Genomic DNA, 25,000 nt, shown 5'->3' on the forward strand with positions numbered 1-25,000 from the left:
CCAAGCACCAATAACACCAGCGGTGGCACCGTTGTACCAGCGATGGGACAGTAAAACCTTGCTTAGTGTTGTCACGCTGTTGCAGTTTTTTTTTTCACCTGGCGCCGTGTTGTCCTGGTCTTGATGACATGTTTCAGCTGTGGCGCCATATTGTCCTGGTTTTGGTGACACCGTGTTGTGTTGGTGACAGTTTTATCCTTGGCTTGGTGATACAGTGTTGTCCTGGTCCTGGTGACAGTGTTGCCCTGGTCCTGGTGACAGTGTTGTCCTGGTCTAGATGACACAGTGTTGTCAATGGTCTTGGTGATAGTGTTGTCCTGGTCTTAGTGACAGTATTGTCCTGGTTTTGGTGACACTTGTCCTAGTCTTTGTGACAGTACTGTCCTGTCTTCGTAAAAATGTTTTCCTGGCCCTGGTGACAGTGTTGTCCTGGTCCTGGTGACAGTGCTGTCCTGGTCCTAGTGACAGTGTTGTCCTGGTCCTGGTGACAGTGTTGCCCTGGTCCTGGTGACAGTGTTGTCCTGGTCCTGGTGACAGTGTTGTCCTGGTCCTGGTGACAGTGTTGTCATGGTGACAGTGTTGTCCTGGTCCTAGTGACAGTGTTGTCATGGTGAAAATGTTGTCCTGGTCCTAGTGACAGTGTTGTTCTGGTCCTGGTGACAGTGTTGTCATGGTGACAGTGTTGTCCTGATCCTGGTGACAGTGTTGCCCTGATGACAGTGTTCTCCTGGTCCTGGTGACAGTGTTGTCCTGGTCCTAGTGACAGTTTTGTCCTGGTCCTGGTGAGTGTTGTCCTGGTCCTAGTGAGAGTGCTGTCCTGGTCCTGGTGACAGTGTTGTCCTGGTCCTGGTGACAGTGTAGTCCTGGTCCTGGTGACAGTGTTGTCCTGATGACAGTGTTGTCCTGGTCCTGGTGACAGTGTTGTCCTGGTCCTAGTGACAGTGTTGTCCTGGTCCTGTTGACAGTGTTGTCCTGCTCCTGGTGACAGTGTTGTCCTGGTCCTGGTGACAGTGTTGTCCTGGTCCTAGTGACAGTGTTGTCGTGGTCCTGGTGACTGTTGTCCTGGTCCTGGTGACAGTGTTGTCCTTGCGACAGTGTTGTCCTGGTCCTAGTGACAATGTTGTCCTGGTCCTATTGACTGTTGTCCTGGTCCTGGTGACAGTGTTGTCCTTGTGACAGTGTTGTCCTGGTCCTAGTGACAGTGTTGTCCTGGTCCTGGTGACAGTGTTGTCCTGGTCCTAGTGACAGTGTTGCCCTGTTCCTGGTAACAGTGTTGTCCTGGTAACAGTGTTGTCCTGGTCCTGGTAACAATGTTGTTCTGGTCCTGGTGACAGTGTTGTCCTGGTAACAGTGTTGTCCTGGTCCTGGCGACAGTGTTGTCCTGGTCCTGGTGACAGTGTTGTCCTGGTCCTGGTAACAGTGTTGTCCTGGTCCTGGTAACAGTGTTGTCCTGGTCCCGGTACAGTGTTGTCCTTGGTCCTGGTGACAGTATTGTCCTGGTCCTGGGGACAGTGTTGTCTTGGTGACAGTGTTGTCCTGGTAACAGTGTTGTCCTGGTCCTGTTAACAGTGTTGTCCTGGTCCTGGTGACAGTGTTGTCCTGGTAACAGTGTTGTCCTGGTCCTGGCGACAGTGTTGTCCTGGTCCTGGTGACAGTGTTGTCCTGGTCCTGGTAACAGTGTTGTCCTGGTAACAGTGTTGTCCTGGTCCTGGTGACAGTGTTGTCATGGTAACAGTGTTGTCCTGGTCCTGGTGACAGTGTTGTCCTGGTCCTGGTGGCAGTGTTGTCCTGGTCCTGGTAACTGTTGTTCTGGTCCTGGTGACAGTGTTGTTCTGGCTCTGGTGAGTGTTGTCCTGGTCCTAGTGACAGTGTTGTCATGGTGAAAATGTTGTCCTGGTCCTAGTGACAGTGTTGTTCTGGTCCTGGTGACAGTGTTGTCATGGTGACAGTGTTGTCCTGATCCTGGTGACAGCGTTGTCCTGATGACAGTGTTCTCCTGGTCCTGGTGACAGTGTTGTCCTGGTCCTGGTGACAGTGTTGTCCTGGTCCTGGTGAGTGTTGTCCTGGTCCTGTTGACAGTGTTGTCCTGGTCCTGGTGACAGTGTTGTCCTGGTCCTGGTGACAATGTTGTCCTGGTCCTGGTGACAGTGTTATCCTGGTCCTGGTGACAGGGTTGTCCTGGTTCTGGTGACAGTGTTGTCTTGGTCCTGGTGAGTGTTGTCCTGGTCCTGGTGACAGTGTTGTCCTGGTCCTGGTGACAGTGTTGTCCTGGTCCTGGTGAGTGTTGTCCTGGTAACAGTGTTGTCCTGGTCCTGGTAACAGTGTTGTCCTGGTCCTGGTAAGTGTTGTCCTGGTCCAGGTGACAGTGTTGTCCTGGTCCTGGTAACAGTGTTGTCCTGGTCCTGGTGACAGTGTTGTCCTGGTCCTGGTGACAATGTTGTCCTGGTGACAGCGTTGTCCTGGTCCTGGTGACAGTTTTGTCCTGGTCCTGGTGACAATGTTGTCCTGGTCCTGGTAACAGTGTTGTCCTGGCCCTTGTGACAGTGTTGTCCTGGTCCTGGTGACTGTTGTCCTGGTCCTGGTGACAGTGTTGTCCTGGTCCTGGTGACAGCGTTGCCCTGGCCCTGGTGACAGTGTTGTCCTGGTCCTGGTGACAGTGTTGTCCTGGTCCTGGTGACAGTGTTGTCCTGGTCCTGGTGACAGTGTTGTCCTGGTCCTGGTGACAGCGTTGTCCTGGTTCTGGTGACTGTCGTCCTGGTGACAGTGTTGTCCTGGTCCTGGTGACAGTGTTGTCCTGGTCCTGGTGACAGTGTTGTCCTGGCCCTGGTGACATTGTTGTCCTGGTCCTGGTGAGTGTTGTCCTGGTCCTGGTAACAGTGTTGTCCTGGTCCTGGTGACAGTGTTGTCCTGGTTCTGGTGACAGTGTTGTCCTGGTCCTGGTGACAGTGTTGTCCTGGTCCTGGTGACAGTGTTGTCCTGGTCCTGGTGACAGTGTTGTCCTGGTCCTGTTGACAGTGTTGTCCTGGTGACAGTGTTGTCCTGGCCCTGGTGACATTGTTGTCCTGGTCCTGGTGAGTGTTGTCCTGGTAACAGTGTTGTCCTGGTCCTGGTGACTGTCGTCCTGGTCCTGGTGACAGTGTTGTCCTGGTCCTGGTGACAGTGTTGTCCTGGTTCTGGTGACAGTGTTGTCTTGGTCCTGGTGACAGTGTTGTCCTGGTCCTGGTGACAGTGTTGTCCTGGTCCTGGTGACAGTGTTGTCCTGGTCCTGGTGAGTGTTGTCCTGGTCCTGGTAACAGTGTTGTCCTGGTCCTGGTAACAGTGTTGTCCTGGTCCTGGTAACAGTGTTGTCCTGGTCCGGGTGACAGTGTTGTCCTGGTCCTGGTAACAGTGTTGTCCTGGTCCTGGTGACAGTGTTGTCCTGGTCCTGGTGACAATGTTGTCCTGGTCCTGGTGACAGCGTTGTCCTGGTCCTGGTGACAGTTTTGTCCTGGTCCTGGTGACAATGTTGTCCTGGTCCTGGTAACAGTGTTGTCCTGGCCCTGGTGACATTGTTGTCCTGGTGACAGTGTTGTCCTGGTCCTGGTGACTGTTGTCCTGGTCCTGGTGACAGTGTTGTCCTGGTCCTGGTGACAGTGTTGCCCTAGTGACAGTGTTGCCCTGGCCCTGGTGGCAGTGTTGTCCTGGTCCTGATGACAGTGTTGTCCTGGTCCTGGTGACAGTGTTGTCTTGGTCCTGGTGACAGTGTTGTCCTGGTCATGGTGACAGTGTTGTCCTGGTCCTGGTGACAGCGTTGTCCTGGTTCTTGTGACTGTCGTCCTGGTGACAGTGATGTCCTGGTCCTGGTGACAGTGTTGTCCTGGTCCTGGTGACAGTGTTGTCCTGGTGGTCCTGGTGAGTGTTGTCCTGGTCCTGGTAACAGTGTTGTCCTCGTCCTGGTAACAGTGTTGTCCTGGTGACAGTGTTGTCCTGGTCCTGGTGACAGTGTTGTCCTGGTCCTGGTGACAGTGTTGTCCTGGTCCTGGTGACAGCGTTGTCCTGGTGACAGTGTTGTCCTGGCCCTGGTGACAGTGTTGTCCTGGTCCTGGTGACTGTTGTCCTGGTCCTGGTGACAGTGTTGTCCTGGTCCTTGTGACAGTGTTGTCCTGGTCCTGGCGACAGTATTGTCCTGGTCCTGGTGACAGTGTTGTCCTGGTGACAGTGTTGTCCTGGTGACAGTGTTGTCCTGGTGAGTGTTGTCCTGGTCCTGGTGACAGTGTTGTCCTGGTCCTGGTGACAGTGTTGTCCTGGTCCTGGTGACAGTGTTGTCCTGGTCCTGGTGACAGTGTTGTCCTGGTCCTGGTGACAGTGTTGTCCTGGTCCTGGTGACAGTGTTGTCCTGGTCCTGGTGACAGTGTTGTCCTGGTCCTGGTGACAGTGTTGTCCTGGTCCTGGTGACAGTGTTGTCCTGGTCCTGGTGACAGTGTTGTCCTGGTCCTGGTGACAGTGTTGTCCTGGTCCTGGTGACAGTGTTGTCCTGGTCCTGGTGACAGTGTTGTCCTGGTCCTGGTGACAGTGTTGTCCTGGTCCTGGTGACAGTGTTGTCCTGGTCCTGGTGACAGTGTTGTCCTGGTCCTGGTGACAGTGTTGTCCTGGTCCTGGTGACAGTGTTGTCCTGGTCCTGGTGACAGTGTTGTCCTGGTCCTGGTGACAGTGTTGTCCTGGTCCTGGTGACAGTGTTGTCCTGGTCCTGGTGACAGTGTTGTCCTGGTCCTGGTGACAGTGTTGTCCTGGTCTCCGCATCATCACGCACTTCTGGGAATAAACATCAATAATCCATTTTTATTTGCGGATTTACGATTATTGTCGCATTATTTGTTTGCGATTTATATAATACTCTTAAAGCAATATTTTCATGTTTTTTCCCTGCTGGATGTATTATTTTTATGTATTCATGACTGTGGTAGAAGGTATTTCGTAGCGTGCAGTGAGAAAAACATTTTTTTTTCTTATATTGAGGACTCGGTATAATGGAAGAAGCTTGACATAGATATATTATTCAGAATATTGATAAGTGCGACGCCTCGTATATGACTGGATATGGATTAATACTTACCCAGCCAGCGAACGTATTCACTCACCACTTTTTCTATAGACGGAAACATTGTCATGCCACGCTATTCCAGTAAATGTTCTTATGACTCTCTCCTGTCTGCTACTTGCCTCTTCTGTCTCTTGTTTAGACAGTTATGTTAAGCTGGCCAGTAACTGGATGGTTGACCACTAGTCTGCTGTCTATCCCCGAGAAAGGTATACCTCAGGTCAACCCAGTAATTATTGCCATGCTTGTCACTGTCAACCTGCCATGATCCTCACTATCATTGTTCAGTTTCCTCTCATGTTATTTATGGATATCATTACATTGCTTTTGCACCATCATTGTGAGTTTTACTTGTGACTTGTCAATCAGCTTGTGATAGTCACTATCACTGTGTTGTCTTTCTTATCTGTAGTGAGGAATGCCATCAGTTACCACCATAGTCATCGCCACCATCACCACCTACCATCAGTGAGTATATCAGTGGTTTATATACCGACAAGATGATGAATTAGACATAATAAAGATATGCAGAATTTGTACATGTGTCTAATTCATCAACCATCAATGACCAAAAAAAAAAAAAGAGGCAGTATTAATAGAGGAATGTGTCTGCTAAGCCAAATTGATTGCTCTTCCCCCAGCATGGTGATGCAGCCACGTGTGATGCATTTAGTCTTTTCTTAAAAACCAATTAACCTCCGTTAATTGGTTTTTCCTGGCAAATTAACTACTACTCTCAATATATTAGGAAGTGTCCTTAATGCGAGACAAGACAGCATATAATTACCTGACTCTCCAAGCTCAATATTTGATATACTCTTTGTGCTGAAACTCGTGTATACAGATGTGCTTGACACCGTGACTGTATGTGACTCAGTCATTCCTAAACATTCTTAACCACCTATATGTTAACTGCTTCGGGATCAACTCTTTGTGCCGGCTTCAGACGAGGCTTTATGTATTGAAGAGGAAGTATTACCGGAATAAGTTACTAAAAAATACATACCAAAGTAATAATAAGTGTATACCGACCGTAACTTGTAAGATATACCTATCACATGCGCTCAGGAGACAAAAAACAAGGGACTAGCACTCCTGCCAGAGTGCAAAATATTTTAACAGGCTTCTGATTCACACTCGTGTGAGCGGATGGTAGTTACCTTCCTGGATGGTGGCTGACTTATCAGTTTACTGCTTATCATAAAACATGACTGTAATATGTTTGTATCGATACAGAAGCAGATAAATGACAGAAGTATCATTGATGGAGACAGTGTTATGTCCAGGTTTCGTCTCATTATAGCCACTGGAATGTTTGCTAAACCCAACGAGTTAGTCAAACAACAAAGAAATGCTATCAGAGAAGTGGCTTTTGACTTACGGCTGTTTCGAAGCACCATGGAAGAGGAGCAAAGTACCTACAGTTCAGTAACACTGCCTTTTTTGGGGAGGCTTTTCTAATTTTATTCTATTTGATTGATAGCCACTGTATACATAAAACAATAATATATCTTTGTAATTATATGAGATTTATATCTCTAAACCATACGTAGTGAGTTTAATAAAATTATTAGTATTAGTATTACGGCATGGACTAGTCTACAAATGTTTACACCACCTGCTGATATATATTTATGTTTAAATGTTAACTTTGTCAACAAAATTCTTTCACAACATTCCTGATTTATGCATTTGACTGTGAAATAATTAAAATAATTGGGGGATATTTTTCCCCCAAACGTTAAATATTTTTTTAAATATTTCATTTTTAGAACATCACACAACTACAGTAACTGAATTATCCAAAACAACTTAAGGGACTTCGAACTGTTATATGCTTCTGTAATCTTTTTTCTGCCGCTCACAGGACGGGTTCGGGCGCATAATAAAGTTATCAAATCAAATGGGCTAGCAGGAGCGTAGGGCAGGAAGGGTTAGGCAGGAGACACACCTCACCTTGTCACTGCCACTTGGGCCTTCCTGTTTAAATATTGACATCCGCGAGGGTGTTAAAGTGGGATCTCCCCTCTTCCTCTTTCTCGTCCAGGGGGATTGCGAAAGCAAGAGCACTTTGTGGACTAAGGGCAGTCTTTGAATCACGAGCAATGAGTAAAGGACGGACAGAATGTGGACCATAGGCAGTCTGAAGCAGATGGTCTAGTAAACCACGGGCGTCTCTGGATTATTATTATTATAATCAAAAAGAAGCGCTAAGCCACAAGGGCTAGACAGCAGGGCGTCTCTGGAAACCTTGCACTGTGAACTAAGGGAAGTCTGTGGACTTAAGATAAACTATATTAAAAGTACAAATGACTTTGCACGGGATGTTGCTGCTCATTTAGTCATTGGATCGTGATGACTATATATTTTTTAAAATAACCAAAGAACGAACGATTGTCAGCGTTTCCTCCTTTAGGTTACTCTGACTTGGCGGGGAAACTACCGATGCGTTAAAAACATATATTAAAAAGGGAGAAATAATACTTCAGTAGACGGGTCAGCCTCTCTTGTGTTTGTAATGGCTCAATATTATAGTCTGTGAAGGTTGCCTGATGATGATCGGTTTAGTAAGATAGCGTGAGGTCAGATCAGCTGTGGACGGGACCACAACCTTCTTCTTCAAATAGTTTCAAAGCCTAATGTCTTGCCAGAAAAGCCCCTAGGCCTGAATATCTTGATACAGAAGTTAAGAAGTCGACGCATCCGGCAATAAAGGTGTGAGGAGGAGTGTTTGACACAGCAGCAGCAGTCAGCGGCCGCTAGGAGAGTCATGACAGTAATTTTGTAGGACCTGCTCCTCGGGCATTATCTTACCCATTATGTACAACACTCTCACCTATTCATCTAAACACAAATAAAATCAATTTCTTTCAGTCTCCGGTTCACGGCCAGAGTTTAACGTGGCATGGAATGATTATCCAATCTATTTTATGGCTCTGCGCCACATGACTCTTCCACACCACAAGTTGCCTCCATCATGTTGCTACAACTTTGCTCTCCCATTATTATATTTTCCACGCTCGTAGCTTCATGTCCAACTGCGGTGCCTCACGCTTTTTTTTACGACGCTGAACACATCATTTACCTTACCATACGTTGTCTCAATAATATGTTGGAATTTTAGCAGTCTATGACACTAGGCTGCCATCCGCAATATTTTTTTTTCTTACACTATTCCCTCTTGATTCCTATCTCTCTGCCTGCGTCTGGCCTTTGCTAACCCTGGTCTCCGTATGTATATTTATTCTTTTTTTTCTGCCTGTCTCCTAATGGTTATCTGGGTCTTAATCTGAGCCTTACTCGGGTCATCTTGCTAGTGGTAATAATCCCCCCATTCCCGGACCCGCAGGTCACATGCGTAATGCAAAAGTTCAACAATGTCTGCAGAATCGATTTTCCAGGCACAGTGTTTAATGCGACGAATTACTGTCATTGGCAAAGCAAATGCAATCACCATTTCCTGTGCATATCATTACCGATCAAAATTGCTAACCATTATGCGAAGCCTTGTAAAAAAAAAAGTAATACTCTCGGGACGTAAATTTTTTACATCGCAATTTTTAAGGTTAGATCCCCTTATCGATGCATTTCTTTTTCGTTTTTATGCCTGGAAATTGACTCCGATGATTGAATTTTGACGTGATAGGAATGTTATTAACGTTTTGTTTATAGTGTGGTGTGGGTAGGCAGGAGGGGCAGTAGGTGGAGGAGCAGGTGTGTCTGGCTCACCAGACTCTCAGTAATAGTGAACCATCACGCGATACACCAACAAGTCTTATCCCACAGTCCCAACTGCACGCTCCTACACAAATTATTATACTCATTAGGTAAGGTCAATGGCGGAGCGCGTCATCTGTTACGGGATCTTGGACATAAGGTTGGTAATTGAGGTTCGACGTGGTGCAGCCTATTACTGGCGCTGCGTGGGGCCATGGCTATTGTAAATATGGACGGTGAACCTAGGGGTGGACAAGTTATCTCGCTTGCCTTATTTATATTGTTGGAGTGAACGCAGGGAGAGACTGCATCGTAGTGTAAGTCAATAACATAGTCACGCTATGTATAGTGACTTATCTTTGATACATTAGGCTAAGTAAAATTGCTGTGATACAATGCGAATGCATTGCTGTTTTATGTTCGAATGTTGCATCTATTTATTTTGAAGAGATGTTCTCGTGTGTTCTTGTGCTGTTTCGCCGAGTTCCACTATTTGTATGTAAATAAGAGAGTGCAAAAAGACATGTTGAGGATAAAGCTCCTGAATGTCAGTTTTAAGCTTCTACCACAGCTTAGAGCCTTCAACCAGGATGACCCAGCATAATCACCCTCACATCACCCTTACATCCCCGCATCATCATTACCCTCGCATAACATAACGAAGGAAAACAGCAGCAGGCCTACTGGTCCATGCTAGGCAGGTCTAACTCACACCCACTCATGTAGCCGTCCAAGCTATATTTAAAACGTTATTGACGCTACCTGGGAGTTTGTTCCACTCGTCTACAACTCTATTGACAAACTAGTACTTCCCAGTACCCTTTCTAAATCGAAATTTCTTCGATCACAATTATCACATTTACCCTCATTCTTACATCACCCACACAGTATTCTTATATTACTCTTACATCCGACAACAGCTGGAAATCCAGTATTTCAGTCTAGTGATTTACACTCTGTACCACCACCACACACCGCAACTTATTACCAAAGATCACACAACATGTCACGGCACATCCGCACACACACACACACACACACACACACACACACACACACACACACACACACACACACACACACACACACACACACACACACACACACACACACTACAGAAAACTTTAAACTTGATGTGAGCATCAGTTGAGCCTCCCCCTTCCTTCCTCCCTAGGAGGCTGGAGTCACCCTGCAGGAACACCTCTCTGGACAAGGTTGCGCCCAACACGCTCGCCCTCTCCACCTTCCGTACATGGAAGCATTTCCAGATTGGTTTTTGTGTATACTTGGCAGTAGGGAGGGAGGAAGGTAGGTAAGGGGGTGATGGGTGGACCAAGCTGTGTAAACCCAGTGAGAGAAGTCTTGGTGGGCGAGATTACGACTCTCTCACAAGACTTATACGCCTTTCTTATGGTCATCCACTTTTATCTCTCTCTCTCTCTCTCTCTCTCTCTCTCTCTCTCTGAGTGCTAGGAGTGATTATGGTTTGGCTGTGGTTCGTGCGTTGGACTACGTACGGCCAGCAGTAACAGCCTGGTTGATCAGGGCCTGATCCACCGGAAGACCTGGTCAAGGACTGGGCCACGGGGGCGTTGACCCCTGGGAATACCCTCCATGTAGGCAGAAATTCAAGTCCTCGCTTAAGAATTTGTGCACGTTTCATCCAAATCATTCGTTAAAACTTTCTGCAAATAGAAAAAGAAAGCCGGACATACTGGTAGACTGAGAGAGAGAGAGAGAGAGAGAGAGAGATGCGCAGGAGACAAATACCTTTCTCATAGTAAGCTTTATTATCCCCAGCAATTATCTGGGTCGGTTTTAAGTTTATTACATCTGAGACAAATCGTGACCTCTAAAAGACGACTGAATTGTTCCTGGAATAATCTCCTGGACGTCCGGCAGTCTTGAGATAATGAGGCAGCGGAGGAAGAGGAAAAGGAGAATTAAAAAAAAATTAACAATAATGAAGAATTAGACACTTTAGCAACATTTGGGAATCTTTATTGTGGAAACGTTTCGCTAACAAGTGGCTCCTCCAGTCTGGTGTAGAGACTGAGGAAACTACTTCTTGGCGAAACGTTGCAACAATCAAGATTCTCAAATGTTGCAAAAGTATCTAATCTAATTCATCAACTTGTCGGTTTTCTAAACCACTTACATTAATAATAATAATAATACAAATAATTTATTTTCTGCAGTATACACGTAATGTAGTTTATATATAATAAAATATTACTAGGCACAAAAGAATGCTACTAGTAGGCGGTTCATCTCGGGCGGAATAATAATCGTAATTTTTGAGCGCTTGTTCTTACGTACACGAAGCTATTAATGCAACAACTGCGATAAAGAAGGAATATAAAATTTTATATCCAAGACGTATGAACACCAGCATCATAACCTCTAGAACAGAATGATAGGAAGAAGAGAAGTGTAAAGCAGAAGGGGAGGAAGAGGAATGGGAGTGTAGGGAAATATACGATTGTTTTAGGGGATACCTGACAAACCCGAAATAGTACATTTAAACATTACCTTAAAGTTGAAAAATGAAAAGCTGATCAGGTCACTGGAAGTTGCAGTATGTGATTATAGTTAGTTTTCAGTAGCTTCTGAAGGTGTCTTTTGATGTTTTGATGTCTGATGGTGTTTGGTGACATCTGATGGTGTCTGGTGATGTCTGATGGTGTTTGGTGGCGTCTGGAGGTATTTGGTAACGTCCGAAGGCTTTTGATGACCACGATCTGTTGAGGTGTGCTGTAACAGTTGTTGTTGTGTGCAACAAGTGTTAAACTGCTGCTGGTGTTGCTATGTGCAACCATGAACGTGCATCAGCTGAGTAAACATTCCATTGCTTGTGTGCAGTGTCATGTCACAACTCTCCATGCTCCCCCTCTAGGTGGACATGACCCCCAGAGAAGCAGAGTGATGGGAGAGGCAGGGAGGAGATGGAAAGGGAGAAGAGGGGAATGGAAGGAGAATGTACCTTTGCAACAGATCTTCCCCGCTCCCATTTCTCCGCCCTTCTTCCCACATTCGAGGGTTTAAATTGTTCCACATAGATACAGCGAGGTGGGGGAGAGGATGGCGCTCTATATCCGAAGAATCTTGAAATGCTGCATAAAAATATTGAAGGTAAAGACAATGTCTGTCTGAAGTGTCTGTAAAGACATAAATGGTTGATTTTAGTTGTGTTATACCAACCCCAGAACTTAGACAGCAGCCAGGGTAGACTAATTTGACTTTTGAACTTAGACAGCAGCTAAGGAATGGAATCGTTAAGGCTTCCAGGAAAGAAAATGTAGTAATCTTGGAAGAGTTTAATTTCAGTAAAGTTGACTAAAATTCTTTGACTCCAAGTCTGGAGTCCCACAACTTTCTAGAGGTTGTTCAGGCTTACTTTTAAAATGTGGTTAGTAGCACAGCCACCAGGAGGTAATAACTTGCTTGATCTAGTTCTACCAGACAAGGGGACCCTCGTAAATAATCTCGAGGTCACAGAAGAGCTTGGCACAAGTGACCATAAATCTATAACTTTTAATATTATACAAAGGTGCAATAAAAAGAATAATGCAGTTTAGGTCCCAGATTTTCGCTTACCAGATTAAACTGGATAGTGTAGAGTGGGATACCTTGACCAGAGGTTGTATCAGTGAGGACCTTGCATATTCTAACTGCCAGTATGACACTTGTAAACATTGTACAAGTTGCCCAGAGAACATATATTCCCCACAGCAATATCAGATCGAACAAAAAAATCTGAAACGATGAATAGGAGGTTAAAACTTTTGTTGAAGGAGAAGAAAAGAATTTATAGGAATATCAAAAGACTACAGGTCACATATTGAATCAATATGTTTATATTGAACGAAAGGTCTAATAAGGGATAAGAGAAACTAAACGACATCGTGAAATGGAGCATCCGATAGGTTCCTTCAAAATATATAGAACAAGGGTTAGAAGAGGGTTGGATTTATTGAAAACTAACTCTGGGCAGTTTATTGATAATGTGAAAAATTATTAATTATAATAAACTTGAAGAAAACAAGTTATGAAAGTAGAAAGTATAATGACACCCACAATGTGGATGACGTCTTTATTGGAGTGACCAAGTGACGTATGTGTTAAGATTGACGTCTTTATTGGAGTGACCAAGTGACGTCTTTATTGGAGTGACCAAGGGACGTATGTGTTAAGATTGACGTCTTTATTGGAGTGACCAAGTGACGTATGTGTTAAGATTGACGTCTTTATTGGAGTGACCAAGTGACGTATGTGTTAAGATTGACGTCTTTATTGGAGTGACCAAGTGACATGTGTTAAGATTGACGTCTTTATTGGAGTGACCAAGTGACGTCTCTATTGGAGTGACCAAGGTCCCACGACAGAAACGTATGTGTTAAAATGCCGTAAGTGTATGATGCACTTGTGTCCTTTCATCCAAAGCAAGTTCTACCACGGTTGCTAGAGGCAGTTATTAGACAAGGCTTCTTAAAGAATGCAAGATGGAACTTAGTGAACTACTGATTAGGCTTTAAAATATATCACAACACGCGGTTATCGAAACCTGATATTTGTGAGATGAGACTAATTCCTATCTACAAAACTGATTGATAGGTTATTACTGTCGAATTACCAGTCAGTAAAAATCAATATTAGTGGGTGCAGTTAGGGACCACCTTGGTGAATATAATTTGATGAGTCTTAACACAGATTCAGAAGACGCCATTCTTGCATAATATGTCTCTTAATAAGGCATATGAGGCAGTGGACCAAGATAAAGAATATAATGTTGATCTAGATTTTAGTAAGACTTTTAATAAACTCCCACACAGGAGACTGATCAAGTGGCAGCACACGCTGTTGAAGGTAAAATTCTCTCGTGGGTCGTGGCAGCAGAGAGTTTGCATGACAAAGTGGGAACGGGGACTAGTTACAAGTGGTGTTCCACAAGGATTAGTTTTCCGCCCCCCTTTGTCCGACAACATTACTACAACATTTCAAGCACATGTTACTGGTACAACATTCTCGGCACTCAGCCTTCACAATACACACAGTTTGCCACAAGATATCCTAGAATAAAGTATTCCCTAAACCTACTCCAACATAATTCTCCAGCTTAACTGTCATTTGGAATCGTCGGAAATCAAGACGACTTCTACTACTGCTGCTACTACTACTACTACTACTACTACTACACACACACACACACACACCGAGCCAGGAGCTCGGACTCGACCCCCGCAACCTCAACTAGGTGAGTACACACACACACAGAATTTCACTATTTTTTCAGTGGTTCTGCATGTATATATATATATATATATATATATATATATATATATAGATATATATATATATATATATATATATATATATATATGTATGTATGTATGTGTGTGTGTGTGTGTGTGTGTGTGTGTGTGTGTGTGTGTGTGTGTGTGTGTATGTGTGTGTGTGTGTGTGTGTGTGTGTGTGTGTGTGTGTGTGTGTGTGTAAGTTTCAATCTTAATTACCTTCGTGGAGTTAATAGGCCTCAAACCTAAGCAATAATACTGCTATCTTAACAAAACTTTATATAAACTAAGATTTTTATTTGGCTTGAAGATGTTTGCATTATTTCTTAATTTCTAGTGCTTAAACATTTTTCCTGGAAATATTCAAGGTGCGTTGCAGCGAGTGTTCTCTGGGAACGTTTACGATGTTGCTGGCGCCTCCCTCGACATCAGCTGTTTCTTCTATTCCCTACTTCCTTCCTGGGAGAATATTTACGCCGCTCCTCTACGAGACTGCAATAAAGGATGTTTACTGTCTTCCTCTGACATCAACGAGGAAAAGACCGAGCAGGAGAGAGAGAGCTCTCGCAACTTCAAATCATTGGTCAGAGAACTTCAGCGCTGCAAGTCAGTGCTGGACCAAATTCACTTCTTTGGCAAAGTGAACGCCAGGGGCAGGGAGGACGAACGTGTTTTTTGCGGCGATGATTGTTTGTTAGCTGAAACATTATGGTTCACTGTTGCTGTCGGCTGTTTGCTGTACTTTGTTGCTGCTGTGTGGTGATGGGTGCCTCTTGCTGCTGTGTGGTGATGGGTGCCTCTTGCTGCTGTGTGGTGATGGGTGCCTCTTGCTGCTGTGTGGTGATGGGTGCTTCTGGTGCTGTTTCAGATGGGTGGTGCTTCGAGGCTGCGGATCCAAACGCTTGTGATTTTCTTCCCCTCAGAATGTACCTCTTGATATTATGTTATATCTGTTAAAGTTACCGGAAATCATCGTCTCCGCGCACCAGTTTCAGACAAGGCCTCGTATGGAACACATGAAATTTAAACTAGGCATACAAATGAACGTAAGTATAAGTGTGTAAGATTTGCCTGCCATCTTGAATCACGCTGAGATGAGACAGAAGCATAATTAACGTTTTGCACTCTGGCAGTTTTCTTTTTTTTTGTCTTGTGAACTATGGCAGGAGTAAGTTGTTTTGGTCTCATGAACCACTGCAGGAGTGAGTTGTTTTGGTCTCATGAACTATGGCAGGAGTGCGTTGTTTTGGTCTCATGAACTATGGCAGGAGTGAGTTGTTTTGGTCTCATGTACTATGGCAGGAGTGAGTTGTTTTGGTCTCATGAACTATGGCAGGAGTGAGTTGTTTTGGTCTCGTGAGCTCAGAAGTTGACAGATCAATTCAGTATACACTTATCTTTACTTTCCTGTTTTTCCCACTTCGAGTTTGTTGTGGTTCAACCACTGCGCTTACAGTGGGTTATCAATATCATCAACTGTACACTGTTTCTCCTGTATCATCAGCTGCATAGACTATATAACCAACTGCAAACTCTATCATAAGGTGTACACTGTATCAGCAGTACACTGTGTTTCCTGTATCATGTGTATACAGTGTCGCCAATATCAGGTGTACACTGTTATCTGTATCATCAGTATCCTTCACTTCTCTGTTCCTTCGTTTAGTGTGCTTCCCGTTTTCTGTGAATGTATTCATGTGTGAGAGAAGCAAGGTGCTGTGAGCCTCGGTTCACGCGCCTGGATCGTATTAAACTGTTTTAAAGCTCTTCCTCTAAGAGGATTCCAAGCGCAAAATTGGTTCAAATCTCTTTTGTTATGTTTCTTCTTTGGTGTTATTGCAAGTGGTATTTGTGATAGCATCCAGAGGGAGGATGCTTGAAACTGAGAAAACAGTTTTTAGGTAAAAACTGCTTGAGAGGAAAATCACATTTGGTGGTCCAAAGTACATTCCTGCGATGTCTGGGGGAAAAGTGTTTCTCTTCATAAGGTAATTTCAAGCCCACGTAAGAGCAAGGGAGAGGTATAAGGCTCCTGGAGATGTTATTTAGTGTTTGGGGTAGTGTGGTGATTATCGTATAGGGTTCGTGTATGTTGGCATCATGAGAAGGTATTGTGCTTGGTTGAGGGTGGTTGTCGAGGCCGTGCGAGGGTTAGGGAGACACATGGCACGTTACAGCCAGCTCCCCTGCTAGTGTGTGCCTGAAGGATCACCCACTCTGGTGTCCTTCCCTGCTACACGATTACATATTGAATGGTTATGGCGGCCATGATACTACTCCTCCCTCCCTCCCACGCGTCATGGCTCGCTCTCTAGCGCGTATTTCATGCATATTTTCATACACTGACGGCCATTGCTGTCTCCCCTGCCAATGGCACTCTTAGTTGAGGGTGGAGCAGCGTGTGTATGTGTGGTGTGCCACTAGGGTATGTTTGCTGGGGTCGAGACTCGGCTCCTGGACCTGCCTTTCAACCTTAAAATGGGCCAGTTAGTACTTGGCTTTATTATGCTTTTCAAACTGTTCCATGATGCTGGTGAGGGGCTCTTGATCTAGGGAATTGTATTTGTGCTCCAGTTCCCTGAATTATTAAGCCTGAATACCTTCCACATCTCCCCACAGGCACTGTATAATCCTACGGGTTTAGCGCTTCCCCTTGATTATAGTAAGTAATAATTTTGATTAAAGAAGTATTTCGTAACATTTCTGTGGCTGATCTGTTTTTTTTATCTTCCGTCTCTACTCCCTCGTCCTTGTGCTTCTCATTTCAAAATCTATTCCTGTCCACCCGGTCAGATCTTCCTAGTATCTTGTAAATTGCTGTCATTTCTCCTCTGGTCTTTCTCTATTCTCATTACCTTCACATCATCGACGGTTAATAATGAACAGGATTCGATTCCCCGTTGTAGGTTATTTACATATATTAAAGACAGTAGTAATACGAGTACTTATCCTTGAGGGACCCCACTTGTTACCATTTGCCATTCTGAAACATCCGTCATTATCTTTATTTTATGTTAAGTATTCCTTGTTCCTCTGTAGGCCTTTACATTGTACCCATGCACCGTACCACCACACTCACCCTCACCATCAGCAGATCTCACTATATCACCATCTGCAAGCTGAGCCCACGGTTACCACGCTCTGTGTAGATGTGTGGGGTTGTGGGAGGGATTCTCACTGATGGGGTGGGGGTGTAAGAGGTGGTGTGTGGTGTTGTGGGATCGTTCACTAAGGTGACCACTAGCACACACACTAATTATTGAAGGTGTCTGCCACACTCTTGTGTCAACTATGGCATGTGGGTGACAAATTTCACTTACACGTGAAGCACTTTATTGACACAATAATTTTGTGGTCTGCCAGGCATAAATTGACGGAGATGGCAACGTGTCACGAGACGCTGGTGGTGGTTGTGAGGGGGGGGTAGGTCTCGTGGTTGTGATGGTAATGAAGGCGACAGTATTGGTGTCTTGCGATAGTGGTTGTGGGTAGTGGTGGTGTGATGACCATGGTAGGAATGGCTGTCTGCAGGTGTCAGCAGTACTCACAGTGGTATTGGTAGTAGTCTGAGTATGCAGTCATCACAGTGGGCGTGAGAGTAGTCAGTCATCACAGTGGGCGTGAGAGTAGTCAGTCATCACAGTAGGTGTGAGGGTAGTCAGTCAACACAGCGGGTATTAGGGTAGTCACAGACATCACAGCAGGTGTGAGGGTAGTCACAGTCATCACAGCAAGTGTGAGGGTAGTCACAGACATCACACCAGGTGTGAGGATAGTCAGTCATCACAGCAAGTGTGAGGGTAGTCGCAGACATCACAGCAGGTGTGAGGGTAGTCACAGTCATCACAGCAAGTGTGAGGGTAGTCACAGATATCACAGCAGGTGTGAGGGTAGTCAGTCATCACAGCAGGTGTGATGGTAGTCATAGTCATCACAGCAAGTGTGAGGGTAGTCACAGACATCACAGCAGGTGTGAGGGTAGTCACAGTCATCACAGCAGGTGTGAGAGTAGTCACAGTCATCACAGCAAGTGTGAGGGTAGTCACAGACATCACAGCAGGTGTGAGGGTAGTCACAGTCATCACAGCAAGTGTGAGGGTAGTCACAGACATCACAGCAAGTGTGAGGGTAGTCACAGACATCACAGCAAGTGTGAGGGTAGTCACAGACTGATATCACAGTAAGTGTGAGGGTAGTCGCAGACATCACAGCAAGTGTGAGGGTAGTCACAGACATCACAGCAAGTGTGAGGGTAGTCACAGACATCACAGCAGGTGTGAGGGTAGTCACAGTCATCACAGCAAGTGTGAGGGTAGTCACAGACATCACAGCAAGTGTGAGGGTAGTCACAGACATCACAGCAGGTGTGAGGGTAGTCACAGACATCACAGTAGGTGTGAGGATAGTCACAGTCATCACAGCAAGTGTGAGGGTAGTTACAGACATCACAGCAAGTGTGAGGGTAGTTACAGACATCACAGCAAGTGTGAGGGTAGTTACAGACATCACAGCAAGTGTGAGGGTAGTCACAGACATCACAGCAAGTGTGAGGGTAGTCACAGACATCACAGCAGGTGTGAGGGTAGTCAGTCATCACTAAACGGAGGTATCTACATATTACTCTCGCATTATTATGCAAATTCTTGTCTCATTTGCATATTAAGAGCTGCTTTACTAGGCGACGCCCGGGATTGTGTGTGCAGTAAGATCACAGTAAACAGGTGATATAACAATATGCAAAATAATCATAGTGAAAAAACAGTTAAAATTCCAAGTGCTTTAATGACTTCTCACAGTATCAAGGAATAGCAACAATAATAGGACAACAGAAGACTTGTAAAGCTGAGATATGACCTCACATATGACCTCACATATGACCCCACATGACCCCACATATGACCTCACACATGACCCCACATATGACCTCACATGACTCCACATATGACCGTACTCACCAATCGTGGGAGTGTAGTGAAGATACAGTCAGGTCACATGTCAAGTAAAAATATTTTGAGAAGTGACATGTCGGGCATAGTCTAAAATCCTCACAGATTCTGTTCATTATAAATGAATCTAATTTATACAACCCTGAACTTACATTGCAATCAATACTGTTTTTTTATGAGGCTAGTTTTGATTGTGTTTGGCTCAACCATGGACCTGCTTGATACAACCTTCATAATCATTTGGATGGTTAAAATCTCCCGCATGAATAAACAAAGCATTAGACTCTTGTCCAGTTTTTAATTCTTTAACTATGATTACAACAACATAAATATAGCATCAGAACTGGACAAGAGTTAAACGCTCCGAGGATATTGCATCCAGCAGGTCCATGGTTGAGCCCAATACAATCGAAACTAATTTTTTAAAAAAAATATATTGATTGCAATATGAATATAAGTTCAACCAAGGTTGTATAAATTATATTCACTTATAATCAATAGAATCTGTGAGGATTTTAAAGTAAGCCTGGCATGTCACTCTAAAAAAATCAATGCTTGGTGACCATGAAAAGTGGACTCATTGTCAACAGGATCGTCTACATTTTATCTTCCTCATCATAACTGTGATGAGTTCCAGTAACATCATTGTTTCGTCTCTCATTAACAACAATTTATAGATATAATCTGTCATGATCACCGAAAACAACTTGAAACTAAGTATTGTAGGAAACAATATTGGTACGTTGTTCCTTGACAAGCACTCCGTTATCTGAGCATCTCGACCCAGTAGTCACTTGCAGTTGCATCGTCCATCGCTACTATTGTTGTATGTGCATGATATTAGATTCAGAAGCGACTCCATAGCTGCTTCCTCAAGAGTTCCTGCCAGTGTCTTAATTGATTTCATTTCAATGGCTTAGCTGCTGTGGCATTTTTTTTTTTTACCGTTACACACATTGCAAATTGCTGTGGACATTATATGTTTGTGCTTTGGAAACGGTGGGTGTTCCTGAAACTACTGTACATCTGCAACGTTCGTTTTAAATTAACATAGATTGTTACAGCAGTCAGCTGTTAATTCCTGCGCACTAACACATGTCACCGGCAGCCAGTGCTCCTTGTATCTAATTCAATAATATTCCTTCACTGATTCCCCGTCGAGGATGATGTCTCTTGAAGTCTTTATGGAACGTATTAAAGTCGGATCTGTTGTTAGGTCTTTCCATAAACCAGCTCAAAGCTTGTCCATCCTTCTCACCGGGGAGAGCACATCAAAGCCTCGTCCTGTATTCCACATCATGAGCGGTATGCAAAAAGGGTAATATTTATTTTTTTCGGAGAATATTAGTCGTGCCAAAATTTTAAATATACTTTGATGTGAACAATTTTGAGTTTTTTTTTTCATTTTACTATTAAGTGGAATCTTCTAAAATGAAGTAAAACACGAAAAATAGCAAAGGGCTGCTGGTTTTCAAAGATCGCGGCGAAGATTCTCCTGGCATGTCAGGATGTTTGCTATGTTGTTAAGGAACACATTCTCAATAATTATATAAGATAATATTTCATTACGAATTAGTTCAACAGTTGGCCCCTCAAATAAATATATATAGCTAATTTCCCTGGATTAATAGTGCATATGTTAAAGCGACCGTTGTCTGAGCCAGCACACAGGTAATAGCTGTTTACCTGCATAAAGATTAAGGTGTATTTACCGAGCGCCAGCGGGCAGGCGCTGGGCCGCTGGAACAGTGGTTGTGTCGCGGCAAATTATGTGCTGGCTTTATCATCTTCACACTCCACTGCACCTCTACGACATACACAACCCAAGGCGCTTTATTGTCACTGTTTGAAGCGACGCCTTTGATTAGTTGGGCTGAGGCAGCCTCAGCATGAGCTGATTGGCTGGGCAGAGGCAGTCTGCAGAAACTGATTGGCTGGGCAGAGGCAGCCTCAACAAGCGCTGATTTGGTGATTAGGTTAAGATGTATACCAGAAACAGTAGTGGCTCCGATATCACAACTTGTGGTATTCCACTCGCTACCCTCGCCTAGTGTGTTCTGTCTGTCAAGTAATCCGTGATCCACTCTGATTTTGCTCGTTAATCCTGCCAGTGGATTAATCTCAAGCTTGGTAAGATACCATAAGCATTTTACAAACTAGTCCTTCACCCAGCGCTGCCCTTCTTTTCGTCTCTGTAACTCTTAGCTTCAGAATTAACAAACAAAAAATGGTTACAACTACGACCATAATTTTTAAAGGGGTGGACCGGTAAGCCAGCGGAAGGCGTCGGTCAGATAACCAAAAGCTCCAACGGCGGGTCATCATCTGGCTAAGACCCGCGTCAGGGAGACACTTGTCCTGTTTCCTGACGAACTTTTCCTAACCTTTGTCTCAGAGCTTCATATTTGTTAGGCACGCTTTCCCTTCCTTCTAACTGTGCTGGTTTACCTCTCGGAAATCCATCTCTAGGATCTCCACTAACTTTTTTCTTTCATTTTGCAAAATCTTCATTTTTCTTCTTAAATACAGTCCGTGTTCAGTGTTGGGATTTCTCAGGCCTCTATTTTAATTCACTTTACAATTGTTGGCCCACTAATTTGTCTATAGGTGGTTGGGGTTTGTAATTTGTGCCTAGGGGTAGGGGGTCGTCATCTTTGGGAGGGGTGCCTCTGTAGATCTACAGGTGTTTGTCTGGCTAAGAACTCAGCATATCTTTCGGTATAAATGGTGGGGATATTTCCCCTTTCGTCTAAATTTGCTCACACTCATGATTGATGACATGGAATGTTTAATGGACGTGGATTTGCGTTATATGAAAAATTGATTTTTTTTTACTTGCATTATTATTATGATTTATGTAATGAGAGTTGGTCACGACAGTAGCAAGTTGGTATTAATGGTGTATATTTGTTATATCGGTATAACGTTAGAAACTGAAGATGCTTAATACGCTGAATATACAAAACGTTCTAGTGCTTCGTGTATAGAGCGAACAATAATTAATGTAACTAGGTTTTTCGTCTGAGTCGTGGGTTTTATAATTAAGAGAAACCTATGGTAACCTCAGGCAGTTTTCAGGGAAGTATTTGTTTGTAAGCAAAATCATGTTTTCTTTTTTTTTGTAACCGTTGCGAATTATTTGACCTTGGTGTGATTGTATTTATTTTTTGTGTGCTTGTTCGTGCTTGCATTTTCTGTTGTTTTGCACTTTATCATGCAAGTTGTGTGTGTGTGTGTGTGTGTGTGTTTGTTTGATAGTTTATCGTTGGGTGTTTTTCTTTGTTAATGGGGAAACGCTAAACCCATTAGGGTGATACAGCACTTGGGGAATGGGAGGTAATCAGGTTTGAGCTGAAGAAGGGAAGGTTGCCTCTAGTTACCTGGCTCAGGAGACCTGCATTTACCCCCGCCCACCCCCACCCTCCCTTGAAGGGGAAACCACTCTGTAAATCTCACAATTTGCTTTATCCTGTTCTAATCAATATGCAATTAAGTGAATTGATTTCTAGCAACCACTTACCTAGTGAAGTGTGTTGCAGATAGTTTAAGTCTGTGTTGAGGAGAGTGCGAATATATTAGCAGGTTGATGTGTGTTTCAGGGTGATGAAGTGATCCCAGAGGAGGGATGGGAGAGGATGAGGCTGCAGGGTCGCACACTCAAAATCAAGGAAGTCACCGTAACAGACCAGGGACTCTACCTCTGCTCCGCCGTCAACGGCTTCGGCAAGGAGACCTTCTCCATCACTCTCAATGTTATCGGTGAGTTTGTGATTGTCTGGGACGGAGAGGGATAGGGAAAGGGGTACTCTCACTCAATCCATCCACTTTTTCTCTGTCCATGCATCCACCTTCAAGATCCTTCCCTCTCTCAATCTGTCCTTTCTGATATCTAGTCTCCCTCCTCCCTTCCTATCATACTTTACTAATGTTGCCAAGCAAATTTACTGGTAACGAGAAAGTAATGACACGACACTTCTTCAGCGTTGACGATAAGGTCTATGCACTCTTCCCTTCACGTTTCATTAAGCTGTGATTTATCTACCCAGTGTTTTCAGTGTGCTGATGCTTTTATATATAGTATATATATGTTGTACCGAATAGGTAAAACTGCTATTTTGGCTTAAATAGCAACGCTCTTCTTGCCGAATAAAGCAAGCGAAAATTTGTGTATGCAATAATTTCGCAAAAATCATTCTGAACCTAACGAAAAAAAATATATTGCATTGTGTTTGTTTATTATTAAATTATTGTAAACTTATCTAAAATATATTTAGTTGGATTAGGCTAAATTAAATTGCGCTTGTTATAATAAGGTTAGGTAAGTTTTCTAAGGTTCTTTCGGTACAAAATTATTAATTTTTACAGTAACATAAATGAAAAAATATATCTTTAACGTATAAGAGAAAATTTTAGAAAGAACTCAATTTTAAGTAAGTTCTTGTTAATTAACCAGTTTTACCTATTGGGCACACACACACACACACACACACACACACACACACACACACACACACACACACACACACACACACACACACACACACACACACACACACACACACACACACACTCACACAAATGTAGTCCCAATTTTTAAAAAGGGAGACAGACATGAGGCACTAAACTACAGACCTGTATCACTAACGTGTATAGTATGCAAAGTCATGGAGAAGATCATCAGGAGGAGAGTGGTGGAGCACCTGGAAAGAAACAAGTGTATAATTGACAACCAGCATGGTTTCAGGGAGGGAAAATCCTGTGTCACAAACCTACTAGAGTTTTATGACAAGGTGACAGAAGTAAGACAAGAGAGAGAGGGGTGGATCGACTGCATTTTTTTGGACTGCAAGAAGGCCTTCGACACAGTTCCTCACAAGAGGTTACTGCAAAAGCTGGAGGATCAGGCACACATAACAGGAAAAGCACTGCAATGGATCAGAGAATACCTGACAGGGAGGCAACAACGAGTCATGGTACGTGACGAGGTGTCAGAGTGGGCGCCTGTGACAAGCGGGGTTCCACAGGGGTCAGTCCTAGGACCTGTGCTGTTCTTGGTATATGTGAATGACATAATGGAAGGGATAGACTCAGAAGTGTCCTTGTTTGCGGACGATGTGAAGTTAATGAGAAGAATCAAATCGGATGAGGATCAGGCAGGACTACAAAGAGACCTGGACAGGCTACAAGCCTGGTCCAGCAACTGGCTCCTTGAGTTTAACCCTGCCAAATGCAAAGTCATGAAGATTGGGGAAGGGCAAAGAAGACCGCAGACACAATATAGTTTAGAGGGCCAAAGTCTGCAAACCTCACTCAAGGAAAAAGATCTGGGGGTGAGTATAACACCGAGCATATCTCCTGAGGCGCACATCAATCAGATAACTGCTGCAGCATACGGGCGCCTGGCAAACCTACGGATAGCGTTCCGATACCTCAGTAAGGATTCGTTCAAGACTCTGTATACCATTTACATCAGGCCCATACTGGAGTATGCAGCACCAGTTTGGAATCCACACCTAGTCAAGCACGTCAAGAAATTAGAGAAAGTGCAAAGGTTTGCAACAAGACTAGTCCCAGAGCTACGGGGATTGTCCTACGAAGAAAGGTTGAGGGAAATCGGCCTGACGACACTGGAGGCCAGGAGGGTCAGGGGAGACATGATAACGACATATAAAATACTGCGCGGAATAGACGAGGTGGACAAAGACGGGATGTTCCAGAGATGGGACACAGACACAAGAGGTCACAATTGGAAGTTGAAGACTCAGATGAATCAAAGGGATGTTAGGAAGTATTTCTTCAGTCATAGAGTGGTCAAGCCGTGGAATAGCCTAGAAAGTGAAGTAGTGGAGGCGGGAACCATACATGGTTTCAAGGCGAGGTATGATGGAGCTCATGGGGCAGGTAGAGAGAGGACCTAGTAGCAATCAGTGAAGAGGCGGGGCCAGGAGCTATGAATCGACCCCTGC

General features: G+C 44.3%; 1 protein-coding gene across 2 annotated transcripts in view; it reads left to right on the plus strand.

Annotated features, from left to right (window-relative positions):
- The window catches only part of LOC128685601 (fibroblast growth factor receptor-like 1), a 77,707-nt gene that overhangs the window by 10,468 nt on the left and 42,239 nt on the right, over positions 1-25,000 (plus strand). The window contains exons 1-2 of one of the 2 annotated variants that reach the window (XM_070087738.1): positions 21,056-21,164; positions 22,634-22,793. In XM_070087738.1, the coding sequence (XP_069943839.1) occupies positions 22,670-22,793 (124 nt within the window). In that variant the 5' untranslated portion in view covers positions 21,056-21,164; positions 22,634-22,669. Of the gene's footprint in view, positions 1-21,055; positions 21,165-22,633; positions 22,794-25,000 lie in introns of those variants that run through there. The other variant, XM_070087737.1, reaches the window with a different exon arrangement.

This window comes from Cherax quadricarinatus, chromosome 23, assembly GCF_038502225.1.
Source record: "Cherax quadricarinatus isolate ZL_2023a chromosome 23, ASM3850222v1, whole genome shotgun sequence".
NCBI lineage: Eukaryota > Metazoa > Arthropoda > Malacostraca > Decapoda > Parastacidae > Cherax > Cherax quadricarinatus.